Raw genomic sequence first — 13,457 nt, 5'->3', positions numbered from 1 at the left:
GCCCCACAGGGTGTCCGGAAGTCATTTTACCAGATTTTTCGGACACAAATGCAGTGCATAGCCTTCACAGTGGAGGAGTGACTGGCTATTAACCTCACATCCAGTGCCTTCCTGCGACTTTTGGCCATTCAACGTAAATACTCCTGAATAGATCACCATGTGCATATCAGTCCTCTCTTTCAATCTACAATTCAGTGACACGATTTCGAAAAATGAGACTTTTTAAAAGAATCTTATTCCATTTTTTCCACGCAGCCAAACACTGCAAAAGACTTACGACACTACAGTATACAGAAATTGATCACTCCATGAGTCGCCTGCAGACAGTATCCACTACCAGGTGATCGAGCTGTTGCTCACCATACAATGACCTCTTGTGCCGCTCAGTCCGGAACCGCGCGACTGCTACGGTCGTAGGTTCGGATCCTGCCTCGGGCATGGATGTGCGTGATGTCCTTAGGTTAGTTAGGTTTAAGTAGTTCTAAGTTCTAGGGGACTGATGACCACAGACGTTAAGTCCCATAGTGCTCAGAGCCATTTGAACCATTTTTGAACCTCTTGTGCTGTCATCTGTTCTTTATGCTTCGATACTTCCTCGTCGCTCATTGTTTCTCTCTCTCTCTCTCTCTCTTTCTGTCGCTCTGTCCTCCAACGAGACGCATACTGTGATAATTGTGCTGGTGTCTGGTGGTGGTGGTGCACTGGAGTCATGCTAGAGTGCTCAGCACTGGCTGCCCTGCGTGGAGGTTTTTGCCCTGTGGCTGTTGTGTGCCCGCAGCCTGGGCCGGCGGCCGCAGTTCTTCCTGTCCATGGTGTTGGCCAGCCTGGCGCGCAGCCTGCTCGTCGCGACGTCATCCATCTACCCGCTCTTCCTCGTCGTCTCCATCCTGGGCGGCGCGCCCATCGGCGCTGTCTTCGAGGCGCCGTTAGCCCTCAGTAAGTAGAAAACCTCGCACCACGCCTACAGAAAGCCGCACTGTGCGACACGACCACGAGGAGTACTGTGCCCCAGCGGTTGTTTGCAGGAAGTCGGGAAATAGTGCGCAGAAAACCATACAAGGAAACTTTCATACACATTGTTAACCGGCTGCCAGATCTGCGCTTAAACATTTATCCTTACATGTAGAGGGTAACACTGGTACCAGGCCGGCCGGGATGGCCGAGCGGTTCTAGGCGCTACAGTTTGGAACCGCGCGACTGCTACGGTCGCGGGTTCGAATCTTGCCTTGGGCACGGATGTGTGTGATGTCCTTAGGTTAGTTATGTTTAAGTAGTTCTAAGTTCTAGGGGACTGATGACCTCAGCTGTTAAGTCCCATAGTGCTCAGAGCCATTTGAACCATTTTTGAACTGGTACCAGTGGATACATCCGAGTGAGGTTCAATTTCCTAGTATCTCGCTCATACTTTCCAAAACTGCAGAAGATCTACTGAATACGTTTAAATTCATTCTTATGTCTATATACCACAGGCTATACATGGCAAAGCAGCAGACCCATCGACTTCCCTCCAATGAGCTCACTCTCAGTTCTATTTCAGAATAATACAGGCATAATAAAGTTGTCGGTACCTCTCTATAAAACACGTATACTTATTCGCCCCATACTAGGCATAGTCCTATTGGATGTGATAAGCCCTTCTCTTCCTGTGAACTTTTGACTCACTCAGCCACCCATAAGGGACCTATAGTTTGATGTGGACTCGAAACCACGCTCCAACTTGGCATTTTTCACTTTAACAACATAATGTCAGAGTTGAAATAAGGGACAAAATGCAGAACAAATCTTAGGATCGACTGAAGTTTGAACCTCAGGCTTCGGATTTGAGCTGCGCGGGGTATCCGTGCGGTCTAGGGCGTCTTGCCACGGTTCGCGCGACTCTCCCAGTCGAAGGTTCGAGTCCTCCCTCGGGCATGGGTGTGTGTGTTGTTCTTAGCGTAAATTAGTTTATGTTAGATTAAGTAGTGCGTAAGCCTAGGGACCGATGGCCTCAGCAGTTTAGTCCCATAGGAACTTACCACAAATTTCCTTTACTTCGGATTTGTAGGTAGCCTCTTGCTCATTCAACCACTTCACTCCTTTAGTAGTGGCGTATCTCTGCAATTAACATGTATTGGAGTGTGTGTGTGTGTGTGTGTTAAAGTTATTTAAAAGTAATTGCCATACTTATAGCTGTGAGTCGATTAACACTGGCCATAGTTTGTTAGTAGATTTTACACAAGTGCTGTGCAGTGGCTGCTTGCGCCTATTAATGTGTGTCTTGATTCGGTTCACATCCTTGAAAGCTGTCACTTCATGATGTGATTTACGGAACACGATAAATAATGAACAGAATGGAATATAATGGAGGCAGAATCCCAACAAACTGGGAGCAGATTGTGTGTCTGACATTCCAATTCAACCATTGATGCAAATTTTTCAAGAAGCGAAGAAGCTGCACGTGAGCATTCTCTGGAATACGTGAACGACATCTGAATCTTAAATGGAATATTCGAGACATTTTGATATTGTAAACATTTTCTGGCTGTGATCTTAGCAACCATGTATGCAATTATATAAAATGTAATAGTCAGCCAACTGGTTACACACAATTGTTTTTAAAAAACGCATTAACCAGGTTTCGACAGTTCTAAGACAATCTTCACCAGAATGTTAAAAGTTACATGAACTCACATAATGACTTTAAAATTTCAGTAACAATGCTCTGTGAAATGACATGTTTGTGTTCCATGAGTTGACTCATGGAATAGTGGTATCTACCAGCAGGACAATGCAATGTCTCACACAGCTCGCATTGTACCTTTCCTGGCTCAAAGAGCACCAGGATAAGTTTACCGTTCTTCCTTGGCAGCCAAACTCCACATATTTAAACCCACTTGAGAATTTGTGAGTCCAGCACGATAGGGATGTCCGTACCATGGATAGTCAACTGAGAAACGTAGCGCACGTGGCCACCACCCTGGAGTCCACATCCCTGTCCGTTCCTTCCAGGACATCACTCGCTCACCTCCTGCACGTCTCACGGCAGGCCACAGTGCAAAAGGTGGTCATTTGGATTTTTGACAGATGGTCACATTAATGTCACTGGACAGTGTATAACGTTCTTTTTTAAGGAACAACTAACTGGCACATCGGAGGCTATTTGTTTGTAATACTCGTAAAATAAATGTGTGGTGTTGTTTAATGGTTACATTATTGACACATTTCTGTTTTTACGCTAAAGCTTTCTACCAAAATTGGGTCGTGCATGGTATGACCACACTTGGAAAAACGTTCTGAATCAGCCAGTCAATTTCTAAAGGTGACCCAAATGTTGCAAATCTGCCCTGTTGACGGACTCGCAGAGGTGGCCCAAATTTTAGATTGGCGGAAGTGGCCTAATTGTTGAAATGCTAGAGTCAGCCCGAATGCTGGGTTTGTCAGAGATGACCAAATGATTGAATGCTTGGATTGTCAGAGGTTTATTTATTTTTGGAAAGGCAGTAGCGGCTTAGTTATGGGACTGGCAGACATTGCCTGGGCTTCTACATCACCTGACGTTATGCTCTTGGACTTTTCCTCCTAGGGTTTCTCAATGATTAAATTCTGTAAATGCACATAGAAGACATCAATGATTTCAATACTCAGATCACTGACAGTAGCGTCAAAACCGACGAAGACGTGCTGTGTCGAGTGTAGTTGGAGCTGGAATAACGATTAGATATAATACAGGGTGTCCGAAAAGTCTTTCCCTGATTACATAAATTGATAACTCAGGCTAGAAGTAAGATACAAATATGAAACTGGTGTCTAATTGCTTACAAACTATCAAAGTTTTTTTCATACATCAGTAAACTTCCACCCTTGGTAGCACGTAGCACATCTAGGCGATATCCAATTTCCGTCCACACATTAGCCAACATCACTGGAGGGATCGATTCAACGACTGTGGTTATCCGTTGCCGCAGGGTTTCAAGATCTGGTACACGTGTTCGGTAGACCTCGTCCTCACCTAACCCCATAAAAAGAAGTCTAATGGGGTTATGCCAGGAGAGCGTGGAGGCCAAACCGTTGGCCCATCACGGCCAATCCATCGCCCAGGAAAGGTCATATCGAGATAGGCACGGACGTCCAAACTCCAATGAGGCGGTGCACCGTCTTGCTGAAACAAGACATCGGGGTGATACTGAAGCAGCTGAGGGACAGCATACAGTTGCAACATGTCCAGATAACTGCAGATGTGATGGTAGCCTCAGCGAAGAAGACTGGGCCGATAATTCGATCGTGCAATAGCGCACACCAAACATTCACCTTTGGACTGCCTCTTGTGCACTCCATGACCTCGCCAGGAGGTTGTGAACCCCAAATGCGCACATTATGGTGATTCACTACTTCACTGACAAAAAAGGTCGCTTCGTCGTAAAAGGCAATTCGTCTGAGATAACCATGATCGTCCTCAATACGTGATAGCATTTCGACCGCAAAGTCATATCCACGTGTACTGTCATTGGGCCACAAGGCCTGAACGATTTGCACTTTGTAGGAACGAAACAATAAACGTTTGTGTAAAATGTCATGGAGAGAGCTTTTTGGCATCTGTAATTCACGTGAGGCCCTGCGCACCGATTTCTTCGGACTTCGCAGAAAAGACTGCCTAACAGCTTCCACCCTGTCTACTGAGGTTCTAGGTCTACCAGACCTCGGAAGGTCAGCAATCGATCCTGCGTTCTTGAACTTCTCATACCTGGCTTTAATGCTCTTGACATCAGGTGGATTCCTTCCAAATGTTGTCTGGAAGTGTCTCTGCACTATAATTGGTTGATCGTGTCTCATGGTGTCACAGGACACACTGTGCCTTCTCCTGATTTGTTAACATGGCTTCTTGGGCACTGCACCTCATCCACTACTTACGTACTGCGAACCTAAAACAGAAAAAACCTTTGATAGTTGTAAACAATTCGACACAAGTTTCATATTTGTATCTCACTTCTAGCCTGAGTTATCGATTTATGTAATCAGGAAAAGTCTTTTCGGACACCCTGTAAATTCCATTTAAGAATATACTGAAACTTACTGAGTTAGTGAATTGCATAAGCCAAAACATGTATGTTACTTAACTGCAAAAGCTATAATAGTCGGAAACCATCCAGTCTACGTGTCAAGCAGTTACTGAGGATAGTTGTGGGGGAGTAAAGAAGCAGTACAGCAGGAATGTGGAGCAGGCACACTCGGCTGAGTGGGACGCTGTGTGCGGCAGGCATGGAGGTGTCGGACAGCGAGCGGCGCGGCCACATCGCCATGATGCAGCTGGTGGGCTGGTCCACGGGCATGTGCATCGTGCCGCTGGTGGCGTGGGCGTGCCGCGACTGGGTGCCCTTCATGCTCATCACCTCGCTGCCCTCGCTCGGCGTCGTCTTCTTCTTCAGGTACAGTACAGTAGCTGGCGGCACTGCGCATTCCACTGCCCGGCGTTGACACCTCCCGCACGTCCCACCACGCTGGCGTTGTAGAATCCACTTGGTGGACGTCTCCTCCCCCCTATGCCTTTCTCTCGCTTCCCTTCAGAGGCCAAAGTTATTAAGATGTAGCAACACAATTTACTTAGAACTTAACTGGAGAGTTACGATAGAGAAAACTTTCATCATCGATATTGGATCGAAAAGATGCCAATATCGGCTTTCTTGAACGTAAGACGGAAACAGATTGACCTAAGTGAAACTGCAAATACCTCTACAACATTGTAACCTAACTTTTCGTCTTACCGAGACACCAATTATGCAGGCCTCACTAGACATATAAATTATCAGACTTCTAATTCGCTTGCTCCATAGAAGATTAACATCGTATTTAAAATCCTGGCCAGGTGAAGGCTAGTAGCATACAAGACAGTCTTACGCTCTCAGAGTACAGTCTAGAAGACTGTATTGGTGTAATTAAGAAAGATTATCAATTGGGCAAGATTGATCACAGCAAACCATATGTTGTTGTTGTTGTTGTTGTTGTGGTCTTCAGTCCTGAGACTGGTTTGATGCAGCTCTCCATGCTACTCTATCCTGTGCAAGCTTCTTCATCTCCCAGTACCTACTGCAACCTACATCCTTCTGAATCTGCTTAGTGTATTCATCTCTTGGTCTCCCCCTACGATTTTTACCCTCCTCGCTGCCCTCCAATACTAAATTGGTGATCCCTTGATGTCTCAGAACATGTCCTACCAACCGATCCCTTCTTCTGGTCAAGTTGTGCCACAAACTTCTCTTCTCCCCAATCCTATTCAATACTTCCTCATTAGTTATGTGCTCTACCCATCTAATCTTCAGCATTCTTCTGTAGCACCACATTTCGAAAGCTTCTATTCTCTTCTTGTCCAAACTATTTATTGTCCATGTTTCACTTCCATACATGGCTACACTCCATACAAATACTTTCAGAAATGACTTCCTGACACTTAAATCTATACTCGATGTTAACAAATTTCTCTTCTTCAGAAACGCTTTCCTTGCCATTGCCAGTCTACATTTGATATCCTCTCTACTTTGACCATCATCAGTTATTTTGCTCCCCAAATAGCAAAACTCCTTTACTACTTTAAGTGTCTCATTTCCTAATCTAATACCCTCAACATCACCCGACTTAATTCGACTACATTCCATTATCCTCGTTTTGCTTTTGTTGATGTTCATCTTATATCCTCCCTTCAAGACACCATCCATTCCGTTCAACTGATCTTCCAAGTCCTTTGCTGTCTCTGACAGAATTACAATGTCATCGGCGAATCTCAACATTTTTATTTCTTCTCCATGGATTTTAATACCTACTCCGAATTTTTCTTTTGTTTCCTTTACTGCTTGCTCAATATACAGATTGACAAACCATATGCAAAGACGCAAATCAACCACAAGGATGAATTAACAACGAGGAAGAAAACACATGAATTAAATATTTATACAATTTCATTTTAACAGATTCCTTGTCAAATTAACAACACCTGGTTAATGAGGCTTTCATCAGGCTTATGAATGTTATCCAGGACTTCAACATATGCTATAGTCATCAAAATCTTTCAATAGATTTTCTACTACAACACAATGTTTATGATACTTGTAACAGCACTTATACAACTGTGGCCGGCCGCGGTGGCCGAGCGGTTCTAGGTGCTTCAGTCTGGAACCACGCGGCTGCTACGGCCGCAGGTTCGAATCCTGCCTCGGGTATGGATGTGTGTGATGTCCTTAGGTTAGTTAGGTGTAAGTAGTTCTACGTCTAGGGAACTGATGACCTCAGATGTTAAGTCCCATAGTGCTTAGAGCCATTTGAACCATTATACAACTGTGCTGATATTTTTAATAAATGTGTAGATACCAAGCAATATACTGCATTTTAACTCATATAAATGTGTTGTTTCTTCCCTCGTAAATAGGATGTTCAAATACTTACTTGGTTCGTTTTTAATTACCTTCACTACTTCTTGCTGTAGTTACTAACCATCAATAATCAATCTTCAAAATTATAGATAACTCCAGAAGGTTTTTGCGAAAAATAAAGTAATATCTGCGACAAATTGCTCCGTTCTACTCTGGCGTGGTGCACTAACAGTGGTTCCCCGTTAGAAACAAAAGACAGTTTCTGTGGCAATATTTATTGGTCAATAACGCGTTTCGCTCTCTTAGCGCATCGTCAGATTGACTTAATAGGCAGTGGAGACAGCATTAGTCAGAATTAGAAGCCACCGCGGCAATCGGCGGATTTCTCTCCCCTTTTCTCTTCCTCCCACTTTCCTTCCAAAGCCAGAGTCACTGAGATGTTGCAACACCATTTAACTAGGATGTAGTAAAGGGTTATGATGGTGAAAACTTTCATCGTAATTGGCTCAAAAACAGCTGAACGTGGACTTCATTGAACATCAGATGGCTTTTAATAATAACCAATGCTGCCTTTTCATGTTAACCTGAATGTTGCGCTAAGAGCGCGAAAGACGTTGTTGATCAATAAATATTGGAAACAGAGACCATCTTTTATTTGGAATAACATCTATGAATGAGGAGGACTAATTTTTCTCCCGTTCAGATAAACTTTTGTAGTTTTGTGTTTATTCACGTCACATCTTCTTTAATGTACCCAAACATTTGTAAAAGATGGAGATTTTGACATTCAAAGATGACAGAAAACTTATACTGTCATTACCACTTACATCCTTAAATAGAGAATAAAGCCCTCTGGCTACTAGCGATACCAACAGTGACGTCACAAGCGCCTCAATAGTTGCCCTAGGCCAGTGGTGGGCTGAGATGCCCGCAACTGGGAGGAGCTAGTGTCGCTCGAAACTAACATTGAAGTGGCGTCAAAATGACGCATCTTCCACAAAACTCGAAGGAAACATGAAATTCAATAGCAGTCGATAAATGAAGAACTTGTGAGACGCCATATTGGATTTCCTCGTTTTCCGTTGTTTTCGTGCTATGCTTGTGTGTTATGACACTACACCGTTTCAAGGCAATGAGACACGTAACAAACACGTAACTCTTGCAACAATGTGTCATAATTAAATGTCAGTGAATGATTCATCGGCAGTTAAAGCTTTCAGAATACTAAAGATGAAAGACACTGTTGTTGAATGTTGTATGAGTTCACCTCCTTGTAATAGTTAGAGACGCGGAGTTATGGAGCCGGAAGAAGTAGGTTTGTGTGCTGTTATGACCGAAAATTTCTTACACATCTTCGTGTTTGTAAAAGATTATAGGACTTTCTTGTTAATGCAATAGATCAATAGTCAGCAGTTTCGATGTTATTTACATGTAAAGACTCTCTCCCTCAGGAGTGAGTTTTTTCGATTTTGTGACTTCAGTCTGGTTAAAAAATGTTGTCAGTGAAATGAGTAACAATGAAATTTGTATTCTCGCTTATTAAAAATATTCGTCTGCTTATTTCGTAATATATCACGATTTTCGAGGATCCACTCACATACCTCACTCGATGTGATGTTGAGAAATGTGTGTGAAATCTTACGGGACTTGGCTGCTAAGGTCACCAGTCGCTAAGTTTACACACTACTTAACCTAAATTATCCTAAGGACAAACACACACACAGCCATGCCCGAGGGAGACTCGAACTCCCGCCGGGGTCAGCCGCACAGTCCATGACTGCAGCGCCCTAAGACCGCTCGGCTAATCCCGCGTGGCTCGATGTGGTGACAACACTCCATAGCAGTCGACAAGACGCTGAACAAGTCACGTCATCTTGACGCCTGTGTCCAGTAAGCTTCGAGTTAAACTGTCTCCTCCCTCCACAGCCTCCCAACAACAATCGCTGCGCTAGCCTCTGAACGCTAACAATGACTCGATAACAGCCGAGCAGAGATTGTGCTGTGCAGCTGTGAGCTATAGTAGCAGAGCGACGTGCTGACTGTTTTGTGCAGGATGTTCCCCGAGTCTCCGCGGTGGCTGGCGGCGAAGGGGCGCACGCACCAGTGCCTGTCGGTGCTGCGCCACATCGCCAAGGTGAACGGCCGGTCGGTGCCGCACGGCGCCATGGACGTGCTGGAGCGCATCGCCGCCGCCAAGGAGCGACACTTCGGCATTGCGGGCCTCTTCAGCAGCGCCCGCATCATCCGCAACACCGTCATGATCTCACTCTGCAGGTACTGCCCCAGCTCTCTCTGCGTCGTTTAGTTTATTAACATCGACTGTAGGTGAAGATCTCGCGTCTTGTCGGCATTGATAAACCGCAACATTCTTGCAGGTATGCTGCTAGATTGTTGCATTTTCTTGGCACAATATTTCGACAGTATAGCTCGTCGTCATCATCAGGTGCTCCCTTCCATGCTGAAATGTCAGGGGGACTGTCTTCCCTCCACACACGCTCTTCACCTGTACCCACCGCCTTCCTGTGTTTGGTGTACCATTTGCCATCCACACCCAGCTCGCCCATCCAACAGTATGCGATCTGTCCTAGAATGTGCGATCAACTCTTGAACTGATCCGTTCATGGAGTGAGCGATTGGTGCCTAAGAAAAAAGGAGTAGTATCACTTTGATACTAAAGGCGTCTCCAGTGACATCAGCGTGCGGAACACAGATTCTAGGACAGGGTGCCACAATGGCATCCCATCCAGTATGCTGAATTGGTCACTATGACATAGACTACACTGCAAAAAATACATTATACAGGGTGGTCCATTGATAGTGACCGGCCCAAATATCTCACGAAATAAGCATCAAACGAAAAAACTACAAAGAACGAAACTCGTCTAGCTTGAAGGGGGAAACCAGATGGCGCTATGGTTGGCCCGCTAGATGGCGCTGCCATAGGTCAAACGGATATCAACTGTGTTTTTTTTTTTAATAGGAACTCCCATTTTTATTACATATTCGAATAGTACGTAGAGAAGTATGAATATTTTAGTTGGACCACTTTTTTCCCTTTGTGATAGATGGCGCTGTAATAGTCACAAACACATGGATCACAATTTTACACCAACAGTTGGTAACAGGTAGGTTTTTAAAATTAAAATACAGAACGCAAGTATGTTTGAACATTTTAGTTCGGTTGTTCCAATATGTTACATGTTCCTTTCTGAACTTATCATTTCTGAGAACGCATGCTGTTACAGCGTGATTACCTGTAAATACCACAAAAAAATGGCTCTGAGCACTATGGGACTTAAAATCTATGGCCATCAGTCCCCTAGAACATGGAACTACTTAAACCTAACTAACCCAAGAACATCACACACATCCATGCCCGAGGCAGGATTCGAACCTGCGACCGTAGCGGTCACGCGGTTCCAGACTGAAGCGTCTAGAACCGCACGGCCACGCCCGGCCGGCGTGTAAATACCACAATAATGCAATAAATGCTCAAAATGATGTCCGTCAACCTCAATGCATTTGGCAATACGTGTAACGACATTCCTCTCAACAGCGAGTAGTTCGCCTTCCGTAATGTTCGCACATGCATTGACAATGCGCTGACGCATGTTGTCAGGCTTTGTCGGTGGATCACGATAGCAAATATCCTTCAACTTTCCCCACAGAAAGGAATCCGGGGACGTGCAGGCCCTGGTATAGTGCTTCGACGACCAATCCACCTGTCATGAAATATGCTATTCAATTAGACTTCAACCGCACGCGAGCTATGTACCGGACATCCATCGTGTTGGAAGCACATAGCCATTCTGTCATGCAGTGAAACATCTTGTTACTACTAGGAGAAACATTACATAGGAAATCAGCATACATTGCACCATTTAGATTTCCATCTATAAAATGGGGGCCAATTATCCTTCCTCCCATAATGCCGCACCATACATTAACCCGCAAAGGTCGCTCACGTTCCACTTGTCGCAGCCATCGTGAATTTTCCGTTGTCCAATAGTGCATATTACGCCCGTTTATGTTACCGCTGTCGGTGAATGACGCTTCGTCGCTAAATAGAACGCGTGCAAAAAATCTGTCATCGTCCCGTAATTTCTCTTGTGCTCAGTGGCAGAACTGTACATGACGTTCAAATTCGTCTCCACGCAATTCCTGGTGCATAGAAATATGGTACGGGTGCAGTCGATGTTGATGTAGCATTTCCTCAACACCGACGTTTTTGAGATTCCCGATTCTCGCGCAATTCGTCTGCTACTGATGTGCGGATTAGCCACTACAACAGCTAAAACACCCACTTCCTGTTTCCTTAAATAATGTAACTATCCGGCGAACGGTCCGGACACTTGGATGATGTCGTCCAGGATACCGAGCAGCATACATAGCACACGCCCGTTGGGCATTTTGATCACAATAGCCATACATCAACACGATATCGTCCTTTTCCGCAATTGGTAAACGGTCCATTTTAACACGGGTAATGTATCACGAAGCAAATACCGTCCAGACTGACGGAGTGTTACGTGATACACGTACTTCTACGTTTGTGTCTATTACAGCGGCATCTGTCACAAAGCGAAAAAAGTGGTCCAACTAAAACATTCATATTTCTTTACATACTACACGAATATGCAATAAAAATTGGGGGTTCCTATTTTAAAAAAACGCAGTTGATATCCGTTTGACCTATGGCAGCGCCATCTAGCGGGACAACCATAGCGCCATCTGGTTTCCCCCTTCAAGCTAGACGAGTTTCGTTCTTTGTAGTTTTTTCGTTTGATGCTTATTTCGTGAGATATTTGGCACAGTCAGTATCAATGGACCACCCTGTATAATGCGTTCTACATGTGACTGTACATCTTACTGTTTTGAACAGCTTTATCAGCCACAAACATAATAGAAAGCAAAGAAACACTTCATTAATGTATAAAGCACTTTATCGCCTTTTTATTTCTGCTTTTGATTTGAAAAGATAGCTTCCAAAAAACTGCCATGGTAGCCCATTCAGTGCTTCACCACAAGATGTAATGATCTACAAAGTGGAAGCACTTGGCTCCCCTAACACTCCTGACTCAGTGTGGAGCAGGTTGCTGTTGACTCATGAGTCAGTGCACTCCTGGCTGACAGCTCCAGGCAGCCATTCACTGCCCCCGAGTTCGTGCAGAGTGGATCGCAAGGCGATTCAGGAGTCACCCTACTTTTTGCGCTCTTCACTCACTCACTGTTTCTCCTTGTGCTGTATTGGCTTGTTCGCTGATTCAGCTTGAAATTTGACTTGTATCTTTGTCTCATCACTCACCATTTAGAGTTCAGATTGATGTGGATATTGTTCATTGTAACAACAATGCTATGTTTATTAGATTATTAAAGTTTGCGTATACAGGGTGAGTTTTTCACCTTGAGAGAACAAAAATATCACAAAAATCTCAGATTAAAACACGAAAAATACAGGTTCGATATCTTTAAAAATGTTATCTGGCAACACCAATGTTGACCTGATGCCCCACCCCCAGGATTTTGGGTTTGGGGCAACTTCCAAATCTTAAATAGGAAAATACCATTTTTGTTGTAGACTCGGACTCAGTGGGAAAAAATACGTAACTTTTGCATGTAACATTCTTGTCGTTGTATGATAGGTGGCGCTGTAAGCGCCAAATAACACAGTTGAGTTCCCGAATTGTGTTATCTCGAAAAAAATGCTTTGAATAAAAAAAAGAAACGCAGATAAGTTCAGTAATAGTGAAAAAAGTTTGTTTGTCATGTTTTCTCTCGCCTCTCACCAACGGTGTGCTCTTTTTAGGTATGTCTTCATGCATCTTGCTAACAGGATGCTTGTTTCTAAGAACTGTTTCACAGTAAGAGCTCAGAAATGTGGCTGTCCACTTCGATGCAACAATTTATCTGCAGACGGAATCATTCGACATTATTGTATGCTAAAGTAGGTTGTCGCGTATTGTTGGCACTTCACTGTTCAAGTAATCTACCATACAAAATGCAGGAAAAGTAAGATGTGACGATCTTGGAGGCCAAGACATTGGAATACCTCTTATAACCCACCGACAATTCTACACCTAATCTAATACTTCTGAAGGTGCTACAGAATAATGTGATGGG

General features: G+C 44.2%; 1 protein-coding gene across 1 annotated transcript in view; it reads left to right on the top strand.

Annotated features, from left to right (window-relative positions):
• LOC124777149 (carcinine transporter-like) overlaps positions 1–13,457 on the top strand; it is a 125,810-nt gene that overhangs the window by 81,007 nt on the left and 31,346 nt on the right. The window contains exons 4-6 of the mRNA XM_047252449.1: positions 779–936; positions 5,234–5,402; positions 9,390–9,611. Coding sequence (XP_047108405.1) covers positions 779–936; positions 5,234–5,402; positions 9,390–9,611 — 549 coding nt within the window. The remainder of the gene's footprint in view (positions 1–778; positions 937–5,233; positions 5,403–9,389; positions 9,612–13,457) is intronic.

This window comes from Schistocerca piceifrons, chromosome 2, assembly GCF_021461385.2.
Source record: "Schistocerca piceifrons isolate TAMUIC-IGC-003096 chromosome 2, iqSchPice1.1, whole genome shotgun sequence".
NCBI classification, from domain to species: Eukaryota; Metazoa; Arthropoda; class Insecta; order Orthoptera; family Acrididae; genus Schistocerca; species Schistocerca piceifrons.
The sequence above is the reverse complement of the archived record's forward strand: the minus strand, read 5'-3'. Positions and strand labels throughout refer to the sequence as shown.